The 18,509-nt window shown below is 49.5% G+C and overlaps 1 protein-coding gene across 1 annotated transcript in view; it reads right to left on the bottom strand.

Moving 5' to 3' along the window:
• The window catches only part of PAX7 (paired box 7), a 120,468-nt gene that overhangs the window by 66,008 nt on the left and 35,951 nt on the right, over positions 1–18,509 (bottom strand). The window contains exon 6 of the mRNA XM_027901904.1: positions 7–78. Coding sequence (XP_027757705.1) covers positions 7–78 — 72 coding nt within the window. The remainder of the gene's footprint in view (positions 1–6; positions 79–18,509) is intronic.

Here is an 18,509-nt window from a genome sequence, read left to right as displayed (position 1 = left end):
TTCTGCTGCGCCGCTGCTTGCGCTTCAAGGGCAGGTCTGGTTCGGATTCCACGTCAGAGCCTTCGTCCAGTCTGTTACCTGGGGTGGGAAAGGAACGGGAGGTGAGGTTTGGGTGGCTCAAGTTCATACAGAGGGAAGGGTGGAGCAGCCCAGAGAAGGAATCCTGGTTCTCCTGTCAATCCAAACAAAGCATTGAATCACAGACACTCCAGTTTGGGTTGGAAGAACCTCAAAGCTCATCCAGTTCCACCTGCCATGGGCAGGGACACCTTCCACTAGCCCAAGTCACTCCAAGCCTCATCCAACCTGGCCTTGGACACTTCCAGGGATGGGGCAGCCACAGCTTCTCCGGGCAACCTGTGCCAGGGCCTGCCCACCCTCCTAGGGTGCCCATGTATGACACATCTGCCAGATTAATGTTACTTATGTTGTTCCCTCCTATTATTTTTTCCCACATTGCAAAGAAAACTTGGGAAAATTAAAACTTCTTGCAGGAAAAAAATGACTCATGGTCCTGGATTCAAATTGTTACACAGAAAGAACTTCCAGCTGTTGACTTATGTTTAATTTGAAATTACTGTTTCAGAGGTGCACATTTTGCACTGAAAAAATGTCAAAGCTGAAATAAGCACATAAAAATGTCACATAAAAATGCTTTGGCTTGTGCTGCCTCATTTTCTCCTGTGTTTTGTCAAGTGTCGGTGTTTAAGATTTCAGCTCTTTTAAACCATGTTAGGAAGCAAAAAAAAGAGCAATCAGGAATTCTTACAGATGGAAGAAACCCTTCCAGCTCTGCTTTACCTGGAGGTTGGGCTGCCCACAGGATACAGTTCCTCCACTCCTAAATTCCCCCATTTCAGCAGGAGTTTTGCACAAGCCCAGAACTCCTGCAGAGTTCAGATGCCATCGAAGGCCTTTCCCAATGTCTAGTTGGTCACTTATTCCTTGTCCCAATTGTCCCAATGTCACTTATTCCTTGACTTTCCCTGGACCTGTGCTTTTCCCTTCTCCCTGCCTTGAGCCTGGCACCACACCTGTTGCCTCCCGAGGCCTCAAAAAGCACAGCTGCAATAAGTAAACCCAGTTTTCTCTATTTTTCCCCTCTGAAGATAAAGCAGAAGGCACTGCATTGATATTCACCCAGTCTTCAGTGGATTTTGGAGGGGGCACACCAAGAACACGGAGCTGTGACTCCAGTGTTTGCTCTCATGGAGCAAATCTTGTGTTTCAAGGCCCAGTGTGCAGGTTCTCAGTTCCCTGCAGTGCAGATGTAGCTGTTTGAGGCCAAGCTTCACGTCTGCCTTTGGGACAGTCAGAAATGTGTCACTGGTTCATGGCAGCAGGGGAGGAACAGCCTGATGGATGATACCTTTGAGGCAGGTGAGAGATCTGGCCTCTGTCACCACTTCCTTCTCTCTCATGAGAACAGGACTCTCTGTAATGTCACTGATTTTTTTTTTTTCCCTACCAGGCTTGACTCCTGCCTTTCAGAGGAACCACAGAGCCAGAGTCAAACCGTGCTCACAGAGAAGTAATTTTTTACTTTTGGGTGACCCTTCGCTAATTTAGGGATTAAATCAGGACTTCCATATGCTCAGCTTGATGAGAAAGTTCCCTGCAGTTCCTCACGGTGTTTTTCAGTCTCTATATTATCATCATCCAAAAATCTGCCTCCTCTCCTGTCAGGGCTGGGAACGGCAGCTGTGAGTGCCCCGACAGCTGCCGGGGAGCGGCGGCAGTTTGAGGAGTGGGAGGCAAATATCCCCTCGGAACTCTCTTGTTTATACTGAGATCACCACAAAATGCCTCTGCATTCAAAACAAAAATGCTTTTATGTCTCGGGGCGTCACGGGGAGGGTGCCGGGCCTCGGGTAACGTGGCTGTGCCGGGGCCAGGGCAGCTCTGCTGCAGGGAGAGCGTGGTTTGGTTTGGGGGCAAAAACATCACATTAAGAGCTTTTCCTCCTACCTCTGGCTCAGCAATAAATAACTGTCTTTACACACATTCATCTCTTAGATCACCTTTTATTTCTTCGTTTCTCACCAAAATCAGTGAGAAATTCGCTGTTGACCTCAGAGGAGCAGCCTCTGCCCCACATTTTAAAGACAATGTTACTGCAGATGGCAAAAACTTATTACTGAACTAGTGTTTTGGTTTTGTCCACTTTCAGGGAAGGGCTGGGGTGTCTAATCAAAGGGACATCTGCACTTGAAAATAAAACCCCTCCACATCTGGGTCCCAGATGATTCAGGACAGGTAGAAGCACATCTGTGCTTTGGAGTACCATGCTGTGCAAAAGCACATCTGGAAACCCATAGCATTCAGTAAATTCAGGTCCATCACTGAAGTGATTATTAATTAGTTCGTGTCTTTCCTGGTAATGTTTGGTATGAAAAAAACAACAAGGACAGAAGTGCGTTTGTGTCCAGAGTGTGAGGGAGCCAGTGTGAGGAAGGGTAAGGAAAATACACAGTTTTAAATGTCCTATTTCTCTGTAGTTACTCCACATCTAGGTGTAGTTAGTACCACACTACACACACTTAGTAGGAACTTGCAGCCTGTGAGCTCTTTAGCACGGGAATGGTTGTTTGTGGTGTTTCACCAAGGCCCCAAACAGGCAAGTCCTGACATGAGAGTGTGGTCGTGGCTATCTCCCCTCCCCCTGCCCAGCTGGCAGCAGCGTCATCCCATCTACCTACAGCCCATCTGCTCATCTGATCCAACTGCTGCCACCCAGTACCTCCCCAGGCGAAGGAAAAACAGTCTAGAAAAGGATCTGTAACTTATTTCATCTCCCCCACTTCACTTCTCTCTGCAGAAGTCTGGAAGGGAAAACAGCCACACTTTCCTCACCAGCTTTAAACTAATGACTGAGGATCCCCGATTTGGCCACGAAGCTTTGGGAGGGGGCGACTGATTGCCATGAGGAGCAACCTGTGCCACCCCCAGCCATCAGTGCTGTCTACAGGCTGACCCTTGCAATAGAAACTTCCCTATCCCTGAGCCTCCAAACAGCTCCCCACTGGCATCATCCCCATTTCCCAAGCGCGGCAGGGGCGGCGGAAGTCGCCCACCTACGGTCAGGTCACCCTGTGAGTCAGGAGCAGAGCTGGGAAAAGAGGCCACAGCTCCTCGTGCCAAGTCCAAGGCTCCAATGACCCGACTACAAAGACAAAACCAAGAGAGCAAGAAAAATCCCAGGATATGCCTGGAACCAGCTGGTCTGACAGGGCACAGCTGCTCCTGTCAGACAGGGAACCGGGGGAGAATAGAGAAAGCCTTCCAGCTGGGATGGGCTGGTCAAGCCTGTTACACAACACATCCCTGTTATCATGGACAGTCTCCCTCACCTGCCCAACGTGCCACTCAGCAGGTCTTTGCCCTTCCTGAATGGAAATAACCTGGACAAACCACTGGCACAATCTCCACAGAGATTCCTCACAATTCGAAGCTTTCAAAAGCTGCAAACGTAACTCCAGGAGGCTCCCTCGCCAGGGATTCACCCAAAATTTAAACACTTCGTTTTCTGCAACACATCCCTGTGTGAAAAACAGGCTGTGAGCAGGGGAAATCCCAGATTCCAGCCCCCAGCACGACGGGACTGTTGCTGTAGGAATAATCATGAGCTGGTAGCGTTTTACACTTACTCAGCACAAGCAACAGTATAAATAAGAAGGTGGAGAAATATCTAGAAGCAGCTTCTTGGGTGGTTTTCCAATCAGCAGTTGTGATGAAGGATGGGAACCAGCTATCTGTCCACCACGGAGCTCCCCCAGGAAATCACACTGGGAAAGACTGACAGGAAAGAGCAGAAAGGGAGGTGAAGGCAGGGGGAAAAAAATCTCACAGCAGAATAAGTCAGAGAAAAGGAAAAAAACTTAAGGAAAGGCATGTGTGTTACACATGCACTCATCCCACTAGATTTTATATATTTAAGAACAATTCCACCTTTATTTTTTTATTGCAGCTGCTCCATAGCTCAGAAAGAAAACAAACTGCTCAAACCTCTCTGCTTTGCAACACTTTTGGAAATAAAAAGACAGACTTCATCGTGGGAGTGAAAGCAGGGATGCTAGTGGGAAAATTCATCAGCCCTTCCCTCCTCTCCCGAGAAACTGTGCCAATGTACAGGTACCTTCTTGGAGCAGAAGGACGTGGCTCGTGCCAGAGGGGAGGAATAGCCACGTGAAGGGACTTGCTGAGGGTTTGTGTGGACCAGTGTCGAGTTCTGCTCTGCAGTGAGCTGGGGAAGTGCAATGAACCCCGGTGGTTCTTTCTGCCTGTGGAGATGAGTGTGGGCAGAGCTCGTGTGCAGGGCTGAGTGCAGGATGGCACGGGAAAGGTGACAAAGAGAAGCCTGGGCACGTTCTGGGAGCCATTCTGGCCCGAGGAAATGTGGAGTTTACCTCCCACAGCTCCCATTCCTCAGTAATGCTGCCAGCTCAGGTTGGGTACAATAGAGAGAGCTCTCTGGAGGGGTTTGAAAGGAGCAGAAGGAAAGTGGAGCTGGAGGAAAGCACCAAGAAAACCCTCAGTAATTACAGATTGGATGTGTCCTCCCTCTCCCCATTCCCTTCCCTTCTCTACTTCCCTTCCACCCCCTCTGCCTCTCTCCTCTCCATTCACTGCTTCTGGGCTCCTCTTAGCCCTGGAGTTAAATTAATCAACAGGATTAGGTGGAATCGGCCACAACAAGACCCTCCAGGCTCAGCCTGAGCCCTCCATGCTCTACAAGGACCTGCTGCCTTGCCTTGAAGCACCTTGGAGCCGTCTGGAGGGATTGGCAGCGAGGACCAGACATGGAAACGCATTCATTAAAGTGGGGCTTGGATTTTGTCAGAGGGTAAAGGGGAGCTGCACACTATTCCTCATCTCATTTCCTCGCTTTCTCCCTTCCTTCCAGCTGCACCATCCTAAAAATTAAATGTGTGTTGGAGGGGAGAGATGGGGAGGGGGAAAGGGACCGGGTTTGTGAATGGTTTGGCTACAACTGCACCTTTCATGCTGCAATTGGCTTTAGCAAACACACCCCGATGCAGATGGAGCACCAGAGATGCTCCACAAAACCCAGCTGCAGGGGACTGGCTGGGGAGCCAAAGCAGCCACAGGGAAACTTGGATTTGAAGGCACGAGGGAAGGAGGAAAAGCTCCCTTTGAAGGTATCAGCAAGACCTGAGCACCCCCACATTACAGCCCCACACAAGGCCCTCCCTCCCTCACAGTGCTCTCCATCCACCAAAGCCTGGTGGCCCCAGCAGCAGAAATGTATCCTTGAGCACATTTCCAGTCCCACGTGCACCTGAACTTCAGGTGCATGAACTAACTTCAGGCTGGTTTATGCTGGAGGATGATTAAAGAGTCTCTTGATGAGGTTTCACCTCAAGTGATGTTTTTGCTTCCTGACATTGCCCTAATGAATGGTGCCAAATTGCCATGGGACAGTGAGGAGGTACCATCCATTCACCTTCTCACAGGTGGGAACACCTCCTGCCTGGGGATTCCTTGTCATGAGGGCCTAAAATAATGAGATCCATTTATAAATATATCCAGAGGAGGCCACGTTTATTAGAGGGATGGAGCACCTCTGCTCTGAGGAAAGGTTGAGAGAGATGGGATTGTTCAGCCTGAAGAGAAGCTTTAGGGTAACCCAGTTGTAGGCTGCCAGTACCTGAAGGAGCCAACAAAAAAGATAGAGAGAGACTATTTACAAAGGCCTAGAGTGACAGGATAAGGGGGAATGGCTTTAGTTGAAAAAAGGGTAGATTTAGATTGGATATTGGAAAGAAATCCTTCCCTGTGAGGGTGGGCAGGCCCTGGCACAGGGTGCCCAGAGAAGCTGTGGCTGCCCCAGCCCTGGAAGTGTCCAAGGCCAGGTTGGATGGGCTAGTGGAAGGTGTCCCTGCCCAGGGCAGGAGGTGGAATGAGATGGGCTTTAAGGTCCCTTCCAACCCAACCCATTCCATGACTACAGTGAGATCCTTGCCATGAAGCAGGAGGGTGGGACTGCACACCTTGTGCTTCCTTCCTTCTCCCCCAAAAGGATGTAGGATGCAGAAGGATCACCAAGACACAGAGGTTCATTCACAGAGCATGTCTCCTGTGCCGGTCCTGCATTCCACAGAGCTGGAACTCTCCCTGACTTCTCAGCATCTGCCTTTCCCTCTGGCAGAAAGCAAACAAAACCCATCAAAATGCAAACAAGACCACGAGAAGCCTGGGAGAAAGGGTGACATGGTGGCAGCACCACAGCAATGTCCTGCCTTGGTTTTAGTTTCCAGCCTAAAAACGAGAACAGCCTCATCTCTCTTCTCACAGAACAATGAAGTCCCGAGTTCCCAGCGAGCCAGAGGTGCTTCTGTGCCCCAAATAACCCCTGCTCAACCCCAAACCTACTCAGCAGCAGGTGGGACTGCAGAGGGGGACAGGTGTTTCAAATTCATCTCTTGCCCCCCTTTCCCCTCTCCAGGCACATTCCCAGACACAAAAACCCAATAATCGCCACAGCACATACAATAAAGGGTTGGGTTTCCCCTCCCTCCCCTTCCCAACCTGTAAACTCCCCATTCCCCAGCATTTGCTCGTGCCTGTGCAGCTGTATCACAGTTTAACATAGTTTAGGGGGCTGTGGTGTGGAGCAGCAGCAGAAAACGAATCACATAATAGTTGATACGCGTTTTAATCAAGTAATTCGGCCCAAGCAGAATGATAGTGCCTGTTGGTGGGGTGCCCTTGAATACCAAACAGACCAGGGAGCAGGTCTAGGAAAATGAAAAAATCATTTACAGCTCAGCTGGGGACTGCAGTGCTCAGCACAGCATTAGCGTGGGGGCCTTGCAAGAGAAGGGTTTGGGTATTTTTCTGTATTTTTATTATTCAGGTCCTGAGCTGACCAGCTGTAACCAAACCACAGACTGAGGTAATGTCCATTATGGGCTTTCCAGCCTGGAAATAATACTCACAGTGGAGCTGGTGCTCTTTGACAGGGAGGCAGAGTCTCTCTGTCTGTCTGGGATGGATACAGAAAAGGGGGTAGGGGGCAGAGGGAGAGGTTTTTCACAGCTGGAGAATTCCCTCATCATGTCAAGTGATGAACGAGTGAGATCACATGTGGAAGGAGAAGCTGGAGGGAGAAAGGAGAGCTGGAGGTTCAGTGGATGAAAAGGGAGCACACACAGCACACATCCAGGTGTGAGCAGCTCTTCATGTGTGGGTGACCCATGACCACAGTGAGTACCACACCTCCTGGTCTGGCTGGGAGAGAGGGATCCAATCATCTCTCCAGGTCTGAATCCAAAGATTCCCCTGGGAGGAGCCCCACATTCACATGCTGAACTCAAAGATCCAAAGGTGGTGCAACATGTTTAGTTTTCCCTGGTTCTGGCTGTCCTGCTTCCCTGAGCACTCACCCAGAACTCACTTTCCTCCCAGCTCTGCCAGAATTCACCTCCAAACTCATGGATTGGGGATTTGAAGAAAACTCTTGTACAGGAGTATCTGGGGCTGGAACTAGAATATCTTTAAGGTCCTTTCCAATCCCAACCACTCCATCTCACCTGGCACTTGGCCATGAAATACATGTGTGATTCTAAACAAAAGAATATACATTTTTCTTTTGTTGGAGTGTCAATTTGGGATGCACAGAGGTCCAAAATTCACCTCCATTTTCCACTAGAAAATCCCTAAATCTCCTTGTACAAGTGCCTGAGCCTTTTGGGGGCAGGTCTAGCCAGGTTCAGTGGTACAACAAGATTTTGGAAGGAAAAAGCTGGAGAGACCCTGTTTTCCTTGGAACAGCCATCCATCACTGAAAAGCTCTTGCCAACATGAGGACTTGCTTTGAGTGAAAGCCTCCCCACCAGCTCTCCTTGCATTCCTCACTGTCAGCTGCAGCCATTCCAGGTGACTCTGGGTTTGGAACATACCTTTGCCATGAAGCTGGAAGCTGAACTAGATGGAGGCTTTTCCAAACCCACAAAGAAGAAGGAATTGCACCCCTAACCAGATGCTCTGTCACAACCTCCAGAGCCCCAGCAAGGCCCTTTGCTGACGCACCAGAGCAGCTCTGGTAGGAGCCAAGAAGTTTGCACTGGTTTATCTGGGTGGAGGGATCTGGCCCTGGAGGCTCCATCCTCTCTGAATGTGAAATTAGTGAGACATGAGGGCCCCCCAGCAAATCCCAAGCCCAGCCCGGGCCTGGCAGGGAAGTACCAGCTGCGGTGCCCCCACGGACAGACACATGGCCACAAAAAACACAACATATTCTGCTCCTTGCAAGCACTGAACAAAACCAAATCATCCAGAACATTTGGAGGAAGATAGGCAGGGAGGGAGGGCAAAAGAGAGCCTACGTCTCCAACAGCCTTTGTTAATTCCCAGCACTGGCCTGAACATAAACAGATGGAATATCCATCAACTCCAGTCCTCTTTTCTTTTCTTTCAACTTTTTTCTAGTTCTCGCCTCCCTGCCCCCTCCACCCCTAACACTCTTTCTTCTGGCTTTTGTTTGGCCTTTTAAAGAACCCCGAGGTAATGAGGCCTGCCCCAAGTCCCAGCACATCTGTGAAGTCCATAAAAGGCCTCTTTTTCACTTCAATATTCATGGCCTCGTGCTTGTGGCAGGCGCAGGATCCAGCACAGCCCCGCACGAGAGGGGCTGCAGGGGCTTGTTGGCTCCTCTGCCTGCATCCAGTGTCCTTAGAGAGGCACCAATAGTGCTCTCAAAATTGGGAAGCAAAGGGAGGCCAGCTGGGATACAGGGGGAATAAAGAGGCAGGGGGAAAACAGCTCTCTTCACTTTCTCTGTAGCTATCCCTTTTTTGCCTTCTTCCCTTTCAGCTTCATCTCACCTGTTCTCTTGAGACAATTTCTCACAGACACAGGGAAGATGTTGGAGCAGCACAAACGTCCCACAGGGTCTGAGCTGCACAGGAGGAGGGGGCACAGGTGGTCAGGATGCTGGAAGCCTGCTGGCATTAAGGATGGAGATGTGATGCTTTGATAACCACCTCGATTTACAAGTTAAAGCAGCAAGTTAAAGGTAAACCCAGAACAGAATACCTGGCCTGAGAAATGCAAAGCCAGACACGAAGGACAAGTGTGTATGTGATACCTGGCATTGAAAAAACAGTAAGTGATGGATCAAGATGTAAAATATAATGTTCATGTTTAGCTTGGTACTCTGGGTCTATTGTCAGTGTGGGTCCTGGCAGGGCTATGCTGGCAGACTGGGGCACAGCCCCAGCTCAGCAAGAAGCTTCTCTCCCTTATGCTCAGCTTGTCCCTGACTTTCATCCACTGAATTCATGCCACGCCTCCACTGGGTGGAAGCTCCAGCCAGGGCCAAGCAATGCAAGGAAACCCCAGGGGTGCCCAGCTTGCTGCAATCCCACCCTGTGCTCCAGCCGTGCCTGTTTTCCCACTGCAGCAAAGCACACGTTGCTCTCAAGCTGGGGGTCCAAGAGCCCCTTACACCAATTTCCTTCCTCATTCTGAGCACAAAACAACATCCCACTGCTCTCCACGGGCACCACACCCACCCTCCGAGAGGGGCTGCAATGGCACTACAGAAAACACCCTCTACTGTTCAAACACCCTTGGGAAAAGAACACCTAGATCCACAGGAGAGAGGCTTGGAACAGCCCCCAGCCAGATGATGGGCATCTCTGGGCAGTTTTACCCTTTTACCTCAGTTCTCACATTGATAAACAAGCATGTATTTCCATCCCAGAGCCAATCCCACAGCCTGAATATATTCCAGTGCTTTTCAATCAATAATTTTCTCAAAAATTGGCCAAGCAGAAGCACCACAGTCGTGTCTCAGGTGCTGGTGATACCTCACCAAAAGTGACCTTTCTCCACATCTGGGTTGGACTGCCCTTGGTGTAACCTGTTCATCAGCCCACCACATATGCACAGACATTCCCTCCCATCCTAGTGAGACCAGGTTTCACAGTTCCTTGCCTGTGACAACCTCTGCTCCCCCTGGCTTTGTCCCAGCATGGCTCTGCTCGTGTACTTGAAGTCCTGCCACCCCTTCTGTTCCAGTTCTGGGCCCCAGGGGCTCTGCCAGCACATCTCAGTCTTGGCCATCGCTGCCTTGCTGTTCTTACCCCGAGGTCCCCTCACAGCTCTATCACTGCCCCTCCATCCCAGTTTGCAACACTCTCTTTTATTTTCATCCCAAACAGCCCTTCATCTTGTCCTGTAGTTCCTCTGCTGTTTCAGCCCTGACTGGATCCATCAAATTAAAGACCTTTTGAGTATAAGACTCTTTCAGGAAAGATAAACAAATTTAACCTCATAAACCTTTCCCAATCCTGAAAAACCAGCCTGTGAGAATGAGGCACCAGAGACCACTTAACCACACATGAGAAACACATTCCTCCTGCTGTTTGCAAGCCCTGCTTCATTTATCTGAGTGTCAGCCCAACTGCCTGAAGCCAAGAGGTGTGTGAAAGTGGGCACGAGCCACCACCTCCCTTCCTCTACTTTGTGCTCTGCCGTGTCTGGGAAAACAGAGGGATGCAGCAAAAGTCATTAAGGCAGCTGTCCTTGGAGAGCATCTGATTCTTTTTACCCTCCTCTGCTTCCTTCCCATTCCTGTGCTTTTTTATTTATCTAGATAGACACTATATATATATATTTATACACACACATGTGTGTGGGTGTATAAACACATCCTCTTGCTTCACTGCTGCTTCCAGTTGCTTTCTTGCTCTCTCTACTGCACTCCTCCCTTTGTCTCCATATTTATGCCTTTCCCCTGCCTACTTTTCTCCTCACACACACAGACACAGCTTTACACTCAGCTCAGCCCCCGGGGGAAAACCCCAGAGGACGTGACTGTGAGGAGCTGTGGGAGAAAGGACGGAGAGCAGAGAGAGCCCCTTGTCAAGTTGGCCAAGAGCAACTGCGGCTGCTGCTGCAAATGTGTTGAGAAGCTGGACTGTGACATTCGCCTGCAATTGAACCCCTGTGCCTGTCTCTGCTGCTCCCTGCTCCGAGAAGAAAGAGAAGAAAGAAAAGTGTAGGGAGGAGAGAATGCATGTGACAGAAAGAAGGATTGAATGAAGGAGCGAAAAGAAAGAAAGATATCCCTGCGCCGCTTGGTCCTTTATCAGCCCTGTCATCTGGTGCAGGGCCCTGCCCGCATTGTCTCACCTTGGACAAAACCAAAAGGCTGGTTTTTTGTGCAGATTCCTTTAGAGCTGCCAGAACCAGCACCTTAGGGGGTCGCGGGAGGCTGAATGTGCAGCTGACAGCCCCGCGCGGCCCGATGTGATATCAATAAACTCCGACACGTCAACTCTTCAGCACAGCTCATGTGGAAGGTACGGCCTGAATATTAAAACCCCCAGGGCCGGGAAAGGAGCTCTGGGTGGAGAGGGGGGAGGAGGGGGCTCGGAGCAAGGCGAGGTCGGCGAGTGAGGGGCTGCACCAGCACAGGCCAGGCCGCGGCACCAGAACAAGAGGCAGCATCGCAGAGCTGCTACCTGCTGTCCCAGGAGCATTCCTGCCTCTGTCCCTGACCACCAGCAAGGACAAGAGGCGTAAAGGCTTCTGTGGAGCTTCTCCTGCGGGTCCTGGGAAAGGGATTCTCCTCGAGGAGCAAACTGGGCACAGCTACAACAAGCTGTGCTCACCTGGCATCACGTCCTGCTCCGGCTCAGTGGGCGTTTGCTCCAGGGAGCAAATAGACCTGTTCACACACCCCTCTGCTCTGTGGTGGTGCTCACAGGCCTCCATCAGTGACAGAGCCTCAGCTGTGCCACCAGCAAAGCTCCCAGCCCAGGGGGACAAGCCAGGCAACACAAATGCCTCTGATGGGACGCTGAAGCCCAGCAGGAAATTTTCTGCCACTTGTGCCGTGATAACAAGATGCTTTCCCAGAGGAGCAGGCACAGCACCACGACAGGGGATCTTTCCTGCTTGTTAGCAGAGAATATTTGCCTCTCCTGACTCTTTTCATCCTTAGGTTCCAGAGTGAACGTGCCCAGGTGAAGTTAAAGGGGCAGCTCACTCCATGAGAACTGGACTGTGCTGAGCTCAGAGCTCAGCTCTCTGCAGACTCCATAACATCCACAGCCTCCATTTCCATCAGATCACAGCTCTGAAATTTAATTCTGAGGATAAATTGTCCAAATTTAACACTTCAAGTCTCAGATACCAATTTCTCTAAAGGATGTGGGGGAGGCCAATCCCACCCCAAGTAGAGCTGTGCTGAACATGTCCTGTAGCCCCAAGGAAGGCAGGACACAACTGTCCCTCGATCAAGACACAAGTTCCAAAGTCTCCAGCCCCATAGACAAGTTTTTTCAGGAGGCAGAGAGCTCTGTGTGCATGATATTCCATGGGGTTTATCTGCCAAGCATTTCTCAGGATACATGACTTCATCTTTTAGGTATTTTCAGATGTAACAAGGGATCTTTCAGGAGCTTGCAGTGATCACTTTCCCTCTTGGATTGCGATCCTGTGAGGCAACTGTGCCCTGACAGACACAGGGCAGAAGCTGAAACCTTTCACAGCTACTTCTTGCTTAGGAATTCAAAATGAGGAGCCAAGTCAAAAGCATTTCCCACCGGGATGGAAGCAGAAGGGTGTTCACAGAGGAGCCCTGTGCTCACCAGCTGGAGGGACTGAATACATGGAGAATAATGTTTTAGCCTGTCACTCACAGATGGGAGCAGGTATTTCTGCCACTGCTTCTAGTTTGGTCGGTGCAGATCTGGAGTTCTACAGTTTGACAGTCCAGTTCCCAAACGCAGGGAGAATGTTTCGGGATAGCCTGAAATGATTTCTGTTTGACTGGATTGTTCGGGTTATTTTAGATAAAGAATGAAAGTACTTTAATCTAAGGTAGTAGAAACACTTCAGTTGACCTGAATTGAAAAAGCTTGCTTTGTTTTCAAATTATTCAATTAGATTTTTTTTCCCTATTAAGTAGTAGCTTCATTTCAACACGAAGACGTGATTTGAGAAGACACTGAAAACCCTTTGTGTTTTCTGATTCCCTTCCACATGTGGCCAGTGACCCTGGGATGTTTTAGAAGCCTCTGGTCGTGTTTTAATTCAGTTTTGACCATGCCACAGGAATCAAGAGAAAGCCAAGAGCTGGGACCGTGTTGTTTAGAGATATGATGTCTCAAATATCAAAATCTTGGTTCCCCTGTGACCACAACTGTGGAAAAAGGAGAGGAATTGTGTGCCCGGATCTCTGGGACACATGGAACCTTCTGTGGCATGAGCTCATTTCTGGCACTCAGTGTCTCAGTCACTGCAGGACAGGCACCAGCAGTTAACACAAACAGATTCTGAGAAAAATCAGCAAACAAAACAGATATTAACAACTCATACTTTAAAAAAAAAAAAATTGTCAGAAACCCAAGCAGTGGGTTTGAAAACCCACTTGAAAACCAAGCAGCGAAATGTTACAGGAAGAAAATCCTTCCCCCACCCCCAACTTGAAGAGACAAAGCACAAATGTCACAGAAAAAATATTTTTCCAGCTACTGATGAGCACACATGAGAATCCCTCACCCTTCAAGGGGCCCGGGACTGTGGGAGTTATTTCCACGCCGTGTAGGGTTTTGAAAGCTGAGCACTGACCATGCAAAAGCCTAACCCCTTTCATCCACCCCTTCTCCCCAGCCAAATTTTACAGACCAGAGCAAATTAGCTGGAATGCCTAATGAACCTTTTGATATTCATACTTCTTCAGCTGGTAAATAATTTCATTCTGCACGCTGAGGACATTCAGGGTGCAAGCACGGAGATTTTCCCCTTGGGAGAGGGTAAGTTGGCTTAGCTAAATTAAGAAATTACCTCCCCCTGAAATTTGAAACACTTCAGAAATGCAGTTGTCTGAATTGTCCAGATTCCCTGTGTTTCAGTGTGAAACAGCATTAAGTGTTATTTGTCTTTCTGTAGTTTCCTATAACTGGGGTTAGGTTGGGGTTGTATGGAGAGAAAACACAAAGGATGGCAGCAGGACAAGACGAGGGAACCCGATGGTGGAAGTTCATTTTTACTGCTCTGAGACAATACTAGAAATAAAATCTGGGTGTCCTGACCCCCAGGGGGCTGCTGAGTCCACTGGTTGTTCCTTCATGGATTATTATGCCAAGAGAAATCAGTGACTTGGTCAGACTCCTTGCACCTTGTCAGATGTGCTGCCTAATTCCTACATGAAATCCCAAACTCCCAGTTAGGTGAGAACACACCTTTTTGAGAGACATCACTGAGCTAAACATCACCTGCAGCTCTAACACATTAGTCAGGCAATTGATTAGCCTGCCCTTCTTCCTTTAACACTTTCCTCCATGCCTAAAGATTCCCATTTCATGCTTCAGAAATCCCGGGGAGAACAAGCTCTTGGGTTTGCTGGACAACTCCAGAGCTGTTAGAAGTGGTAACAAGGCAGAGATCCCTCTGTTGACCAGCAAGAGAAGTGTTCAGTGACCTCTGGCAAATCCAACAGGGCAGCAAAGGTTTGAAATCACAGGTGCCCTTTGATTCTGGAACTAGAGAATCTCTTTGTTTTAATGAATGTTTTCCAACCAGCACAACAGACAAGTCAACATGAGAACAACATTCTTCACAGTGACGAATAAACTGTGCCTTGGAACAGCCAGAAGCAACGGATCTGGATGTGAAGCCTCAGCAAAACACAAGCCCAGGAGCTGGAAACCAGGGACAGCACCCAGGGAATGGCTGGAGCTGTGTCAGGAAGGGTCAGGTGGGATCTCAGGACAAGGTTCTTCCCCCACAGGCTGGTTGGGCACTGAACAGGCTCACCAGGGCAGTGGGTACAACCCCAAGGCTGCCAGAGCTGCAGGAGGGTTTGGATGATCCTCTGGAACACAGGGGGTGACTCTGGGAATGGTCCTGTGCAGGACCACGAGTTGGACTCAATGATCCTTGTGGGGACCTTCCAACCCAGCGTATTCTGGGAAAAACATTGGAAGTGTGGTGCAATTCCCACTTCTCCTTAGGATTGGATGGGCCCATCCACCCCAAACCAGAGCGTTCCCTATGTCCCTACAAATAACCCTCCTCTCCTGTTGATTGCCCAGGCCCCTTGGATATCAATTTTAACCCCAGGCACGCCGAGGGGAGAAACCCCCCCGGGATATTCAACCCTCGGGCTCCAGGCGGGAGGAGCCGAGCCCCGCTCTGGGAATGCCGGGGCTGCCCCCGGTCACGTAGCCCCGGCCCCACTCCCCACGGCCCCACTCCCCACGGCCCCGCTCCCCACGGCCCCGCTCCCCACGGCCCCGCTCCCCACGGCCCCACTCCCCACTCCCCACTGCGAGGGGCCCCAGCGCGGCGTGTTTGGAGCGGCTTTGGCGTGGCGGGGGGAACCGGAGGGGCTCCCCCGGCCCTTTGTGATGGATCCGCTCAGCGCTCGGGGCTGTCGCCGCGGAACACAGCGGGGATTTTCCACTCCCTCCTCAGCCTTTATCTTGTCTGTCGGCATTGTCCCGGGTGGGACGGGGCTCGGGGACAGCTGAAAACACGGCTCGGGGAGTTCCTGCAAGCCTTGAGCGTCATGCGAGCCTCGACTGGGTGATTTCAGGGCTTTGTGTCCCAGGGATCCGCTGGTATTTCTGGGAGAAACCTTTAAGAGTGCGATGCGTTCCCTACACCCGTTTAATGGCCCGAGCCTGGTGCTGGTAACGCCGAGGATGTGTTCGATCCTCGTACCGACCATTCACCATAGAACTGGACTCAGTGACCCTTGGAGTCCCTCCCAGCTCAGAATATTCCGTGATTCTGTCACACGAGGTGGGAGCACCCACTCCAGCCAACAGAGACTTGTATTGCCTGTGCACCCACAAACCATCTCCCTCTCGTGTTAATCATTAAGGACTTTGCCTTGTGTTGAGGATTCCATGGGGTTTTTTTCATGGTAGGTGCAGTGAAAGCACCTGGAAGTACCTGATCCACGAGCAAATAAAGCAAAATCCACCACAAACACATTTCAACATCCGGGTCAAAACCCTTAAGTTTAAGTTCAATTCACAACAACCATCTATAGACTGTCCATAGGTCTTAAAAAACCTGTAGGAACAGCCCAGATTTCCTTTACAGAAGCAGAGTCTAACATTTATATAATTTTATATTCTTGCAGGATAACACACCTGGACCAATTTCATTCCCAGAACAAAAAAGTTTCCCTTTCAAAACCTCAAAGTTCCATCAGAAATGTGTAAAAACTCAGATTGGGCATGCAATTTTATATATTAAAAAAAGTTCAATGGTATTTATAAAACTAAGATTTTTTTTTTTTTAGCAGAGAAATAATATTTAGATTTAAAATATTTTCGTAGTGAACAGCAATGCTACATGAAAATAACTCATTATTTCTTACAAATGTTAACAAAACCTAATGGACTTTCCTTGAATTTTAACCCATTCCAAACACTTCCAGCCTTCAAAGTTTTTGTTGATGGCACTCCAGATATTTCCCAAACCTGCACAATGTCACCCTCTGCTGACGCATTCAAAGAGAAGTTTTTATAACAAAAGAGATAAACAGTCAATTTAATTCAGAATCCTGCCCCTGACATCTCCCAGCGTTGGATATATCCCAATGGGAATGGGCTGCTCTGGGATTACCTCCTGCTCCAAGGGGAATATTCCCAGTGCCAGTGAACTCCTGGCTGACTGGTGCTAAAATGTTGCGCTTTTTTTCATTAAAAATAGCTATTTGATACCCAGGATTAAACTGTGCAGTACTCAAAAGTTCAGCTTCTATCTAAGACAACTTCAGCTTGGAAACCGGGGCTGGAAAAAGGATCCAAGGAAACACAGAGAAATCAATATATGAAAGATGTTTACAGACATGAAGAGAGGAAAAAAGCCAAACAGTTCATGACTTGCCAGTAAAATTCTGCTGTGAAATCTGAAAGTCTGAAAGGAGGTAAAGACTACCTAAAAAAGGTCATGAGGAATCAATTTTTAAATCAGGAAAGCTTTCATACCTTTGAAGCAGGGCCTGAATCTCCTTGCTGACCTTCATCCCCCCTCAGCTCACCGAGCAGAGGTGCTCATTGCATTGTTTGTCTCTAAAAAGCCCTGATTTAGCACTTTCTAAGCCCTGTTCCACAAGCTTTGGAGATCAGAATTATATTCAGCTCTTTCAGCAGGTGTTTATTGTGTCCAAAGGGCCGTTTAATTAAGCAACAGAGTTGAGTTACCAGCAAAGGTCCACACCTAAATAAAGATGAGGAGAAGCCTGGAAAAGGCTAAAAACCTCTACACCAATAATACATGGACCTGTCTACGTGCCTGTGATACCTTTTGACACCTAAAGACCTGGGCAGGATGGAGAACAGAAACAGGACAAAAGGGATAAATACAAATGACAGGTCTGGGAATAAAACTGTGCTCTGAGGTTCTTTGTGGCCTCTCAGTGCCATTGACAGAGACACTGGTGTCGAGCCAGTGCTGATGTCTTGTGATGGGGGAGTGGGATTTATCCAAATAAACCTTCTGGGAGCTTTGCTCCGGGGTAGCTGCCACGTTCAGGTGTGTGGTGGGTGTGGGCAGAAAGAGAAATACAGGGGACAACGTGTCTGTTGGGTTGGAAAGCCGGGGTGGGGGGAGTTTGCTTTTTGACCTAAAAATTGTTGCTAAATGGAGAAGATACAAAGTGGGAACGACTCAAGGTGAGAAGTGAACTTTCATCAACGCCCTGGTACAAAACAGGAGGGAAAAAGGGCAAAAGCAGCCTGGAGGCCCTCGGGGATGAGCTCCTCTGTCACCACAGGCCAGCAGAGCTGTGGTGAGATAAAGAGATGGTCTGGATTGTCTGCAAGAGTCGATTACAAGTCAGTGACATCGTGTCCACATGGATGAAAACTTACTGTAGGCAGAGCCTTCTCTGGGTGGGAAGTGGCTCCTCCTGCCCATCCCTGCTCCCTCCCTCCCCTCAGCCAGAGAGGATGAGGTTACAGAGCTGAGCAGGCCAGGAGGGTTTTATTCCTAACCCTCAGCTTCCCCTGAAACAAACCCAACAACAACTCAGCTGCTCTTCCTCTATTATTATTTTTGTTGGAGAGGCTCCCCCAGCCCCTCCCTCCCTGTGGATCTGCTGCTAATAAGGCTCGTGTAAGTTTGTTGTACACCTGCCAAATTTTCGGGTGGGACCAGGAGCCAGCTCGTGTGGTTGCTGTTTTTCCTGGACCAGAGAGTCCTGCCAGGAGTGTGACACCACCTGAATGCTGGGGCTGAAAACCCCTGCAGTGACTGCTCTGCACTGCAGCACCGTGGGGAGAGAGGGGCTGAGAATGAAAGCGATGGAGGAGAAGGATGAAAGGAACAGCAGCCGGCGAGGGATGCCCTGGGAGAGCTTTATAAAAAGCAAACACAGCCCTTGGGATGTGCTCTGGGGAGAGAGGCAGAGGCTGAACCTAATGCAGGGTTTACTGAGCGCTGTTTCCATTGCACAGCATGGATTTGGGCTGGGGGAGCGCCCAGAGCTGCAGATATAAATAAGCATATAATAT

This window comes from Empidonax traillii, unplaced genomic scaffold, assembly GCF_003031625.1.
Source record: "Empidonax traillii isolate 1590-97213 ecotype Southwest subspecies unplaced genomic scaffold, ASM303162v1 scaffold819:size405531, whole genome shotgun sequence".
Classification (NCBI taxonomy): domain Eukaryota; kingdom Metazoa; phylum Chordata; class Aves; order Passeriformes; family Tyrannidae; genus Empidonax; species Empidonax traillii.
The sequence above is the reverse complement of the archived record's forward strand: the minus strand, read 5'-3'. Positions and strand labels throughout refer to the sequence as shown.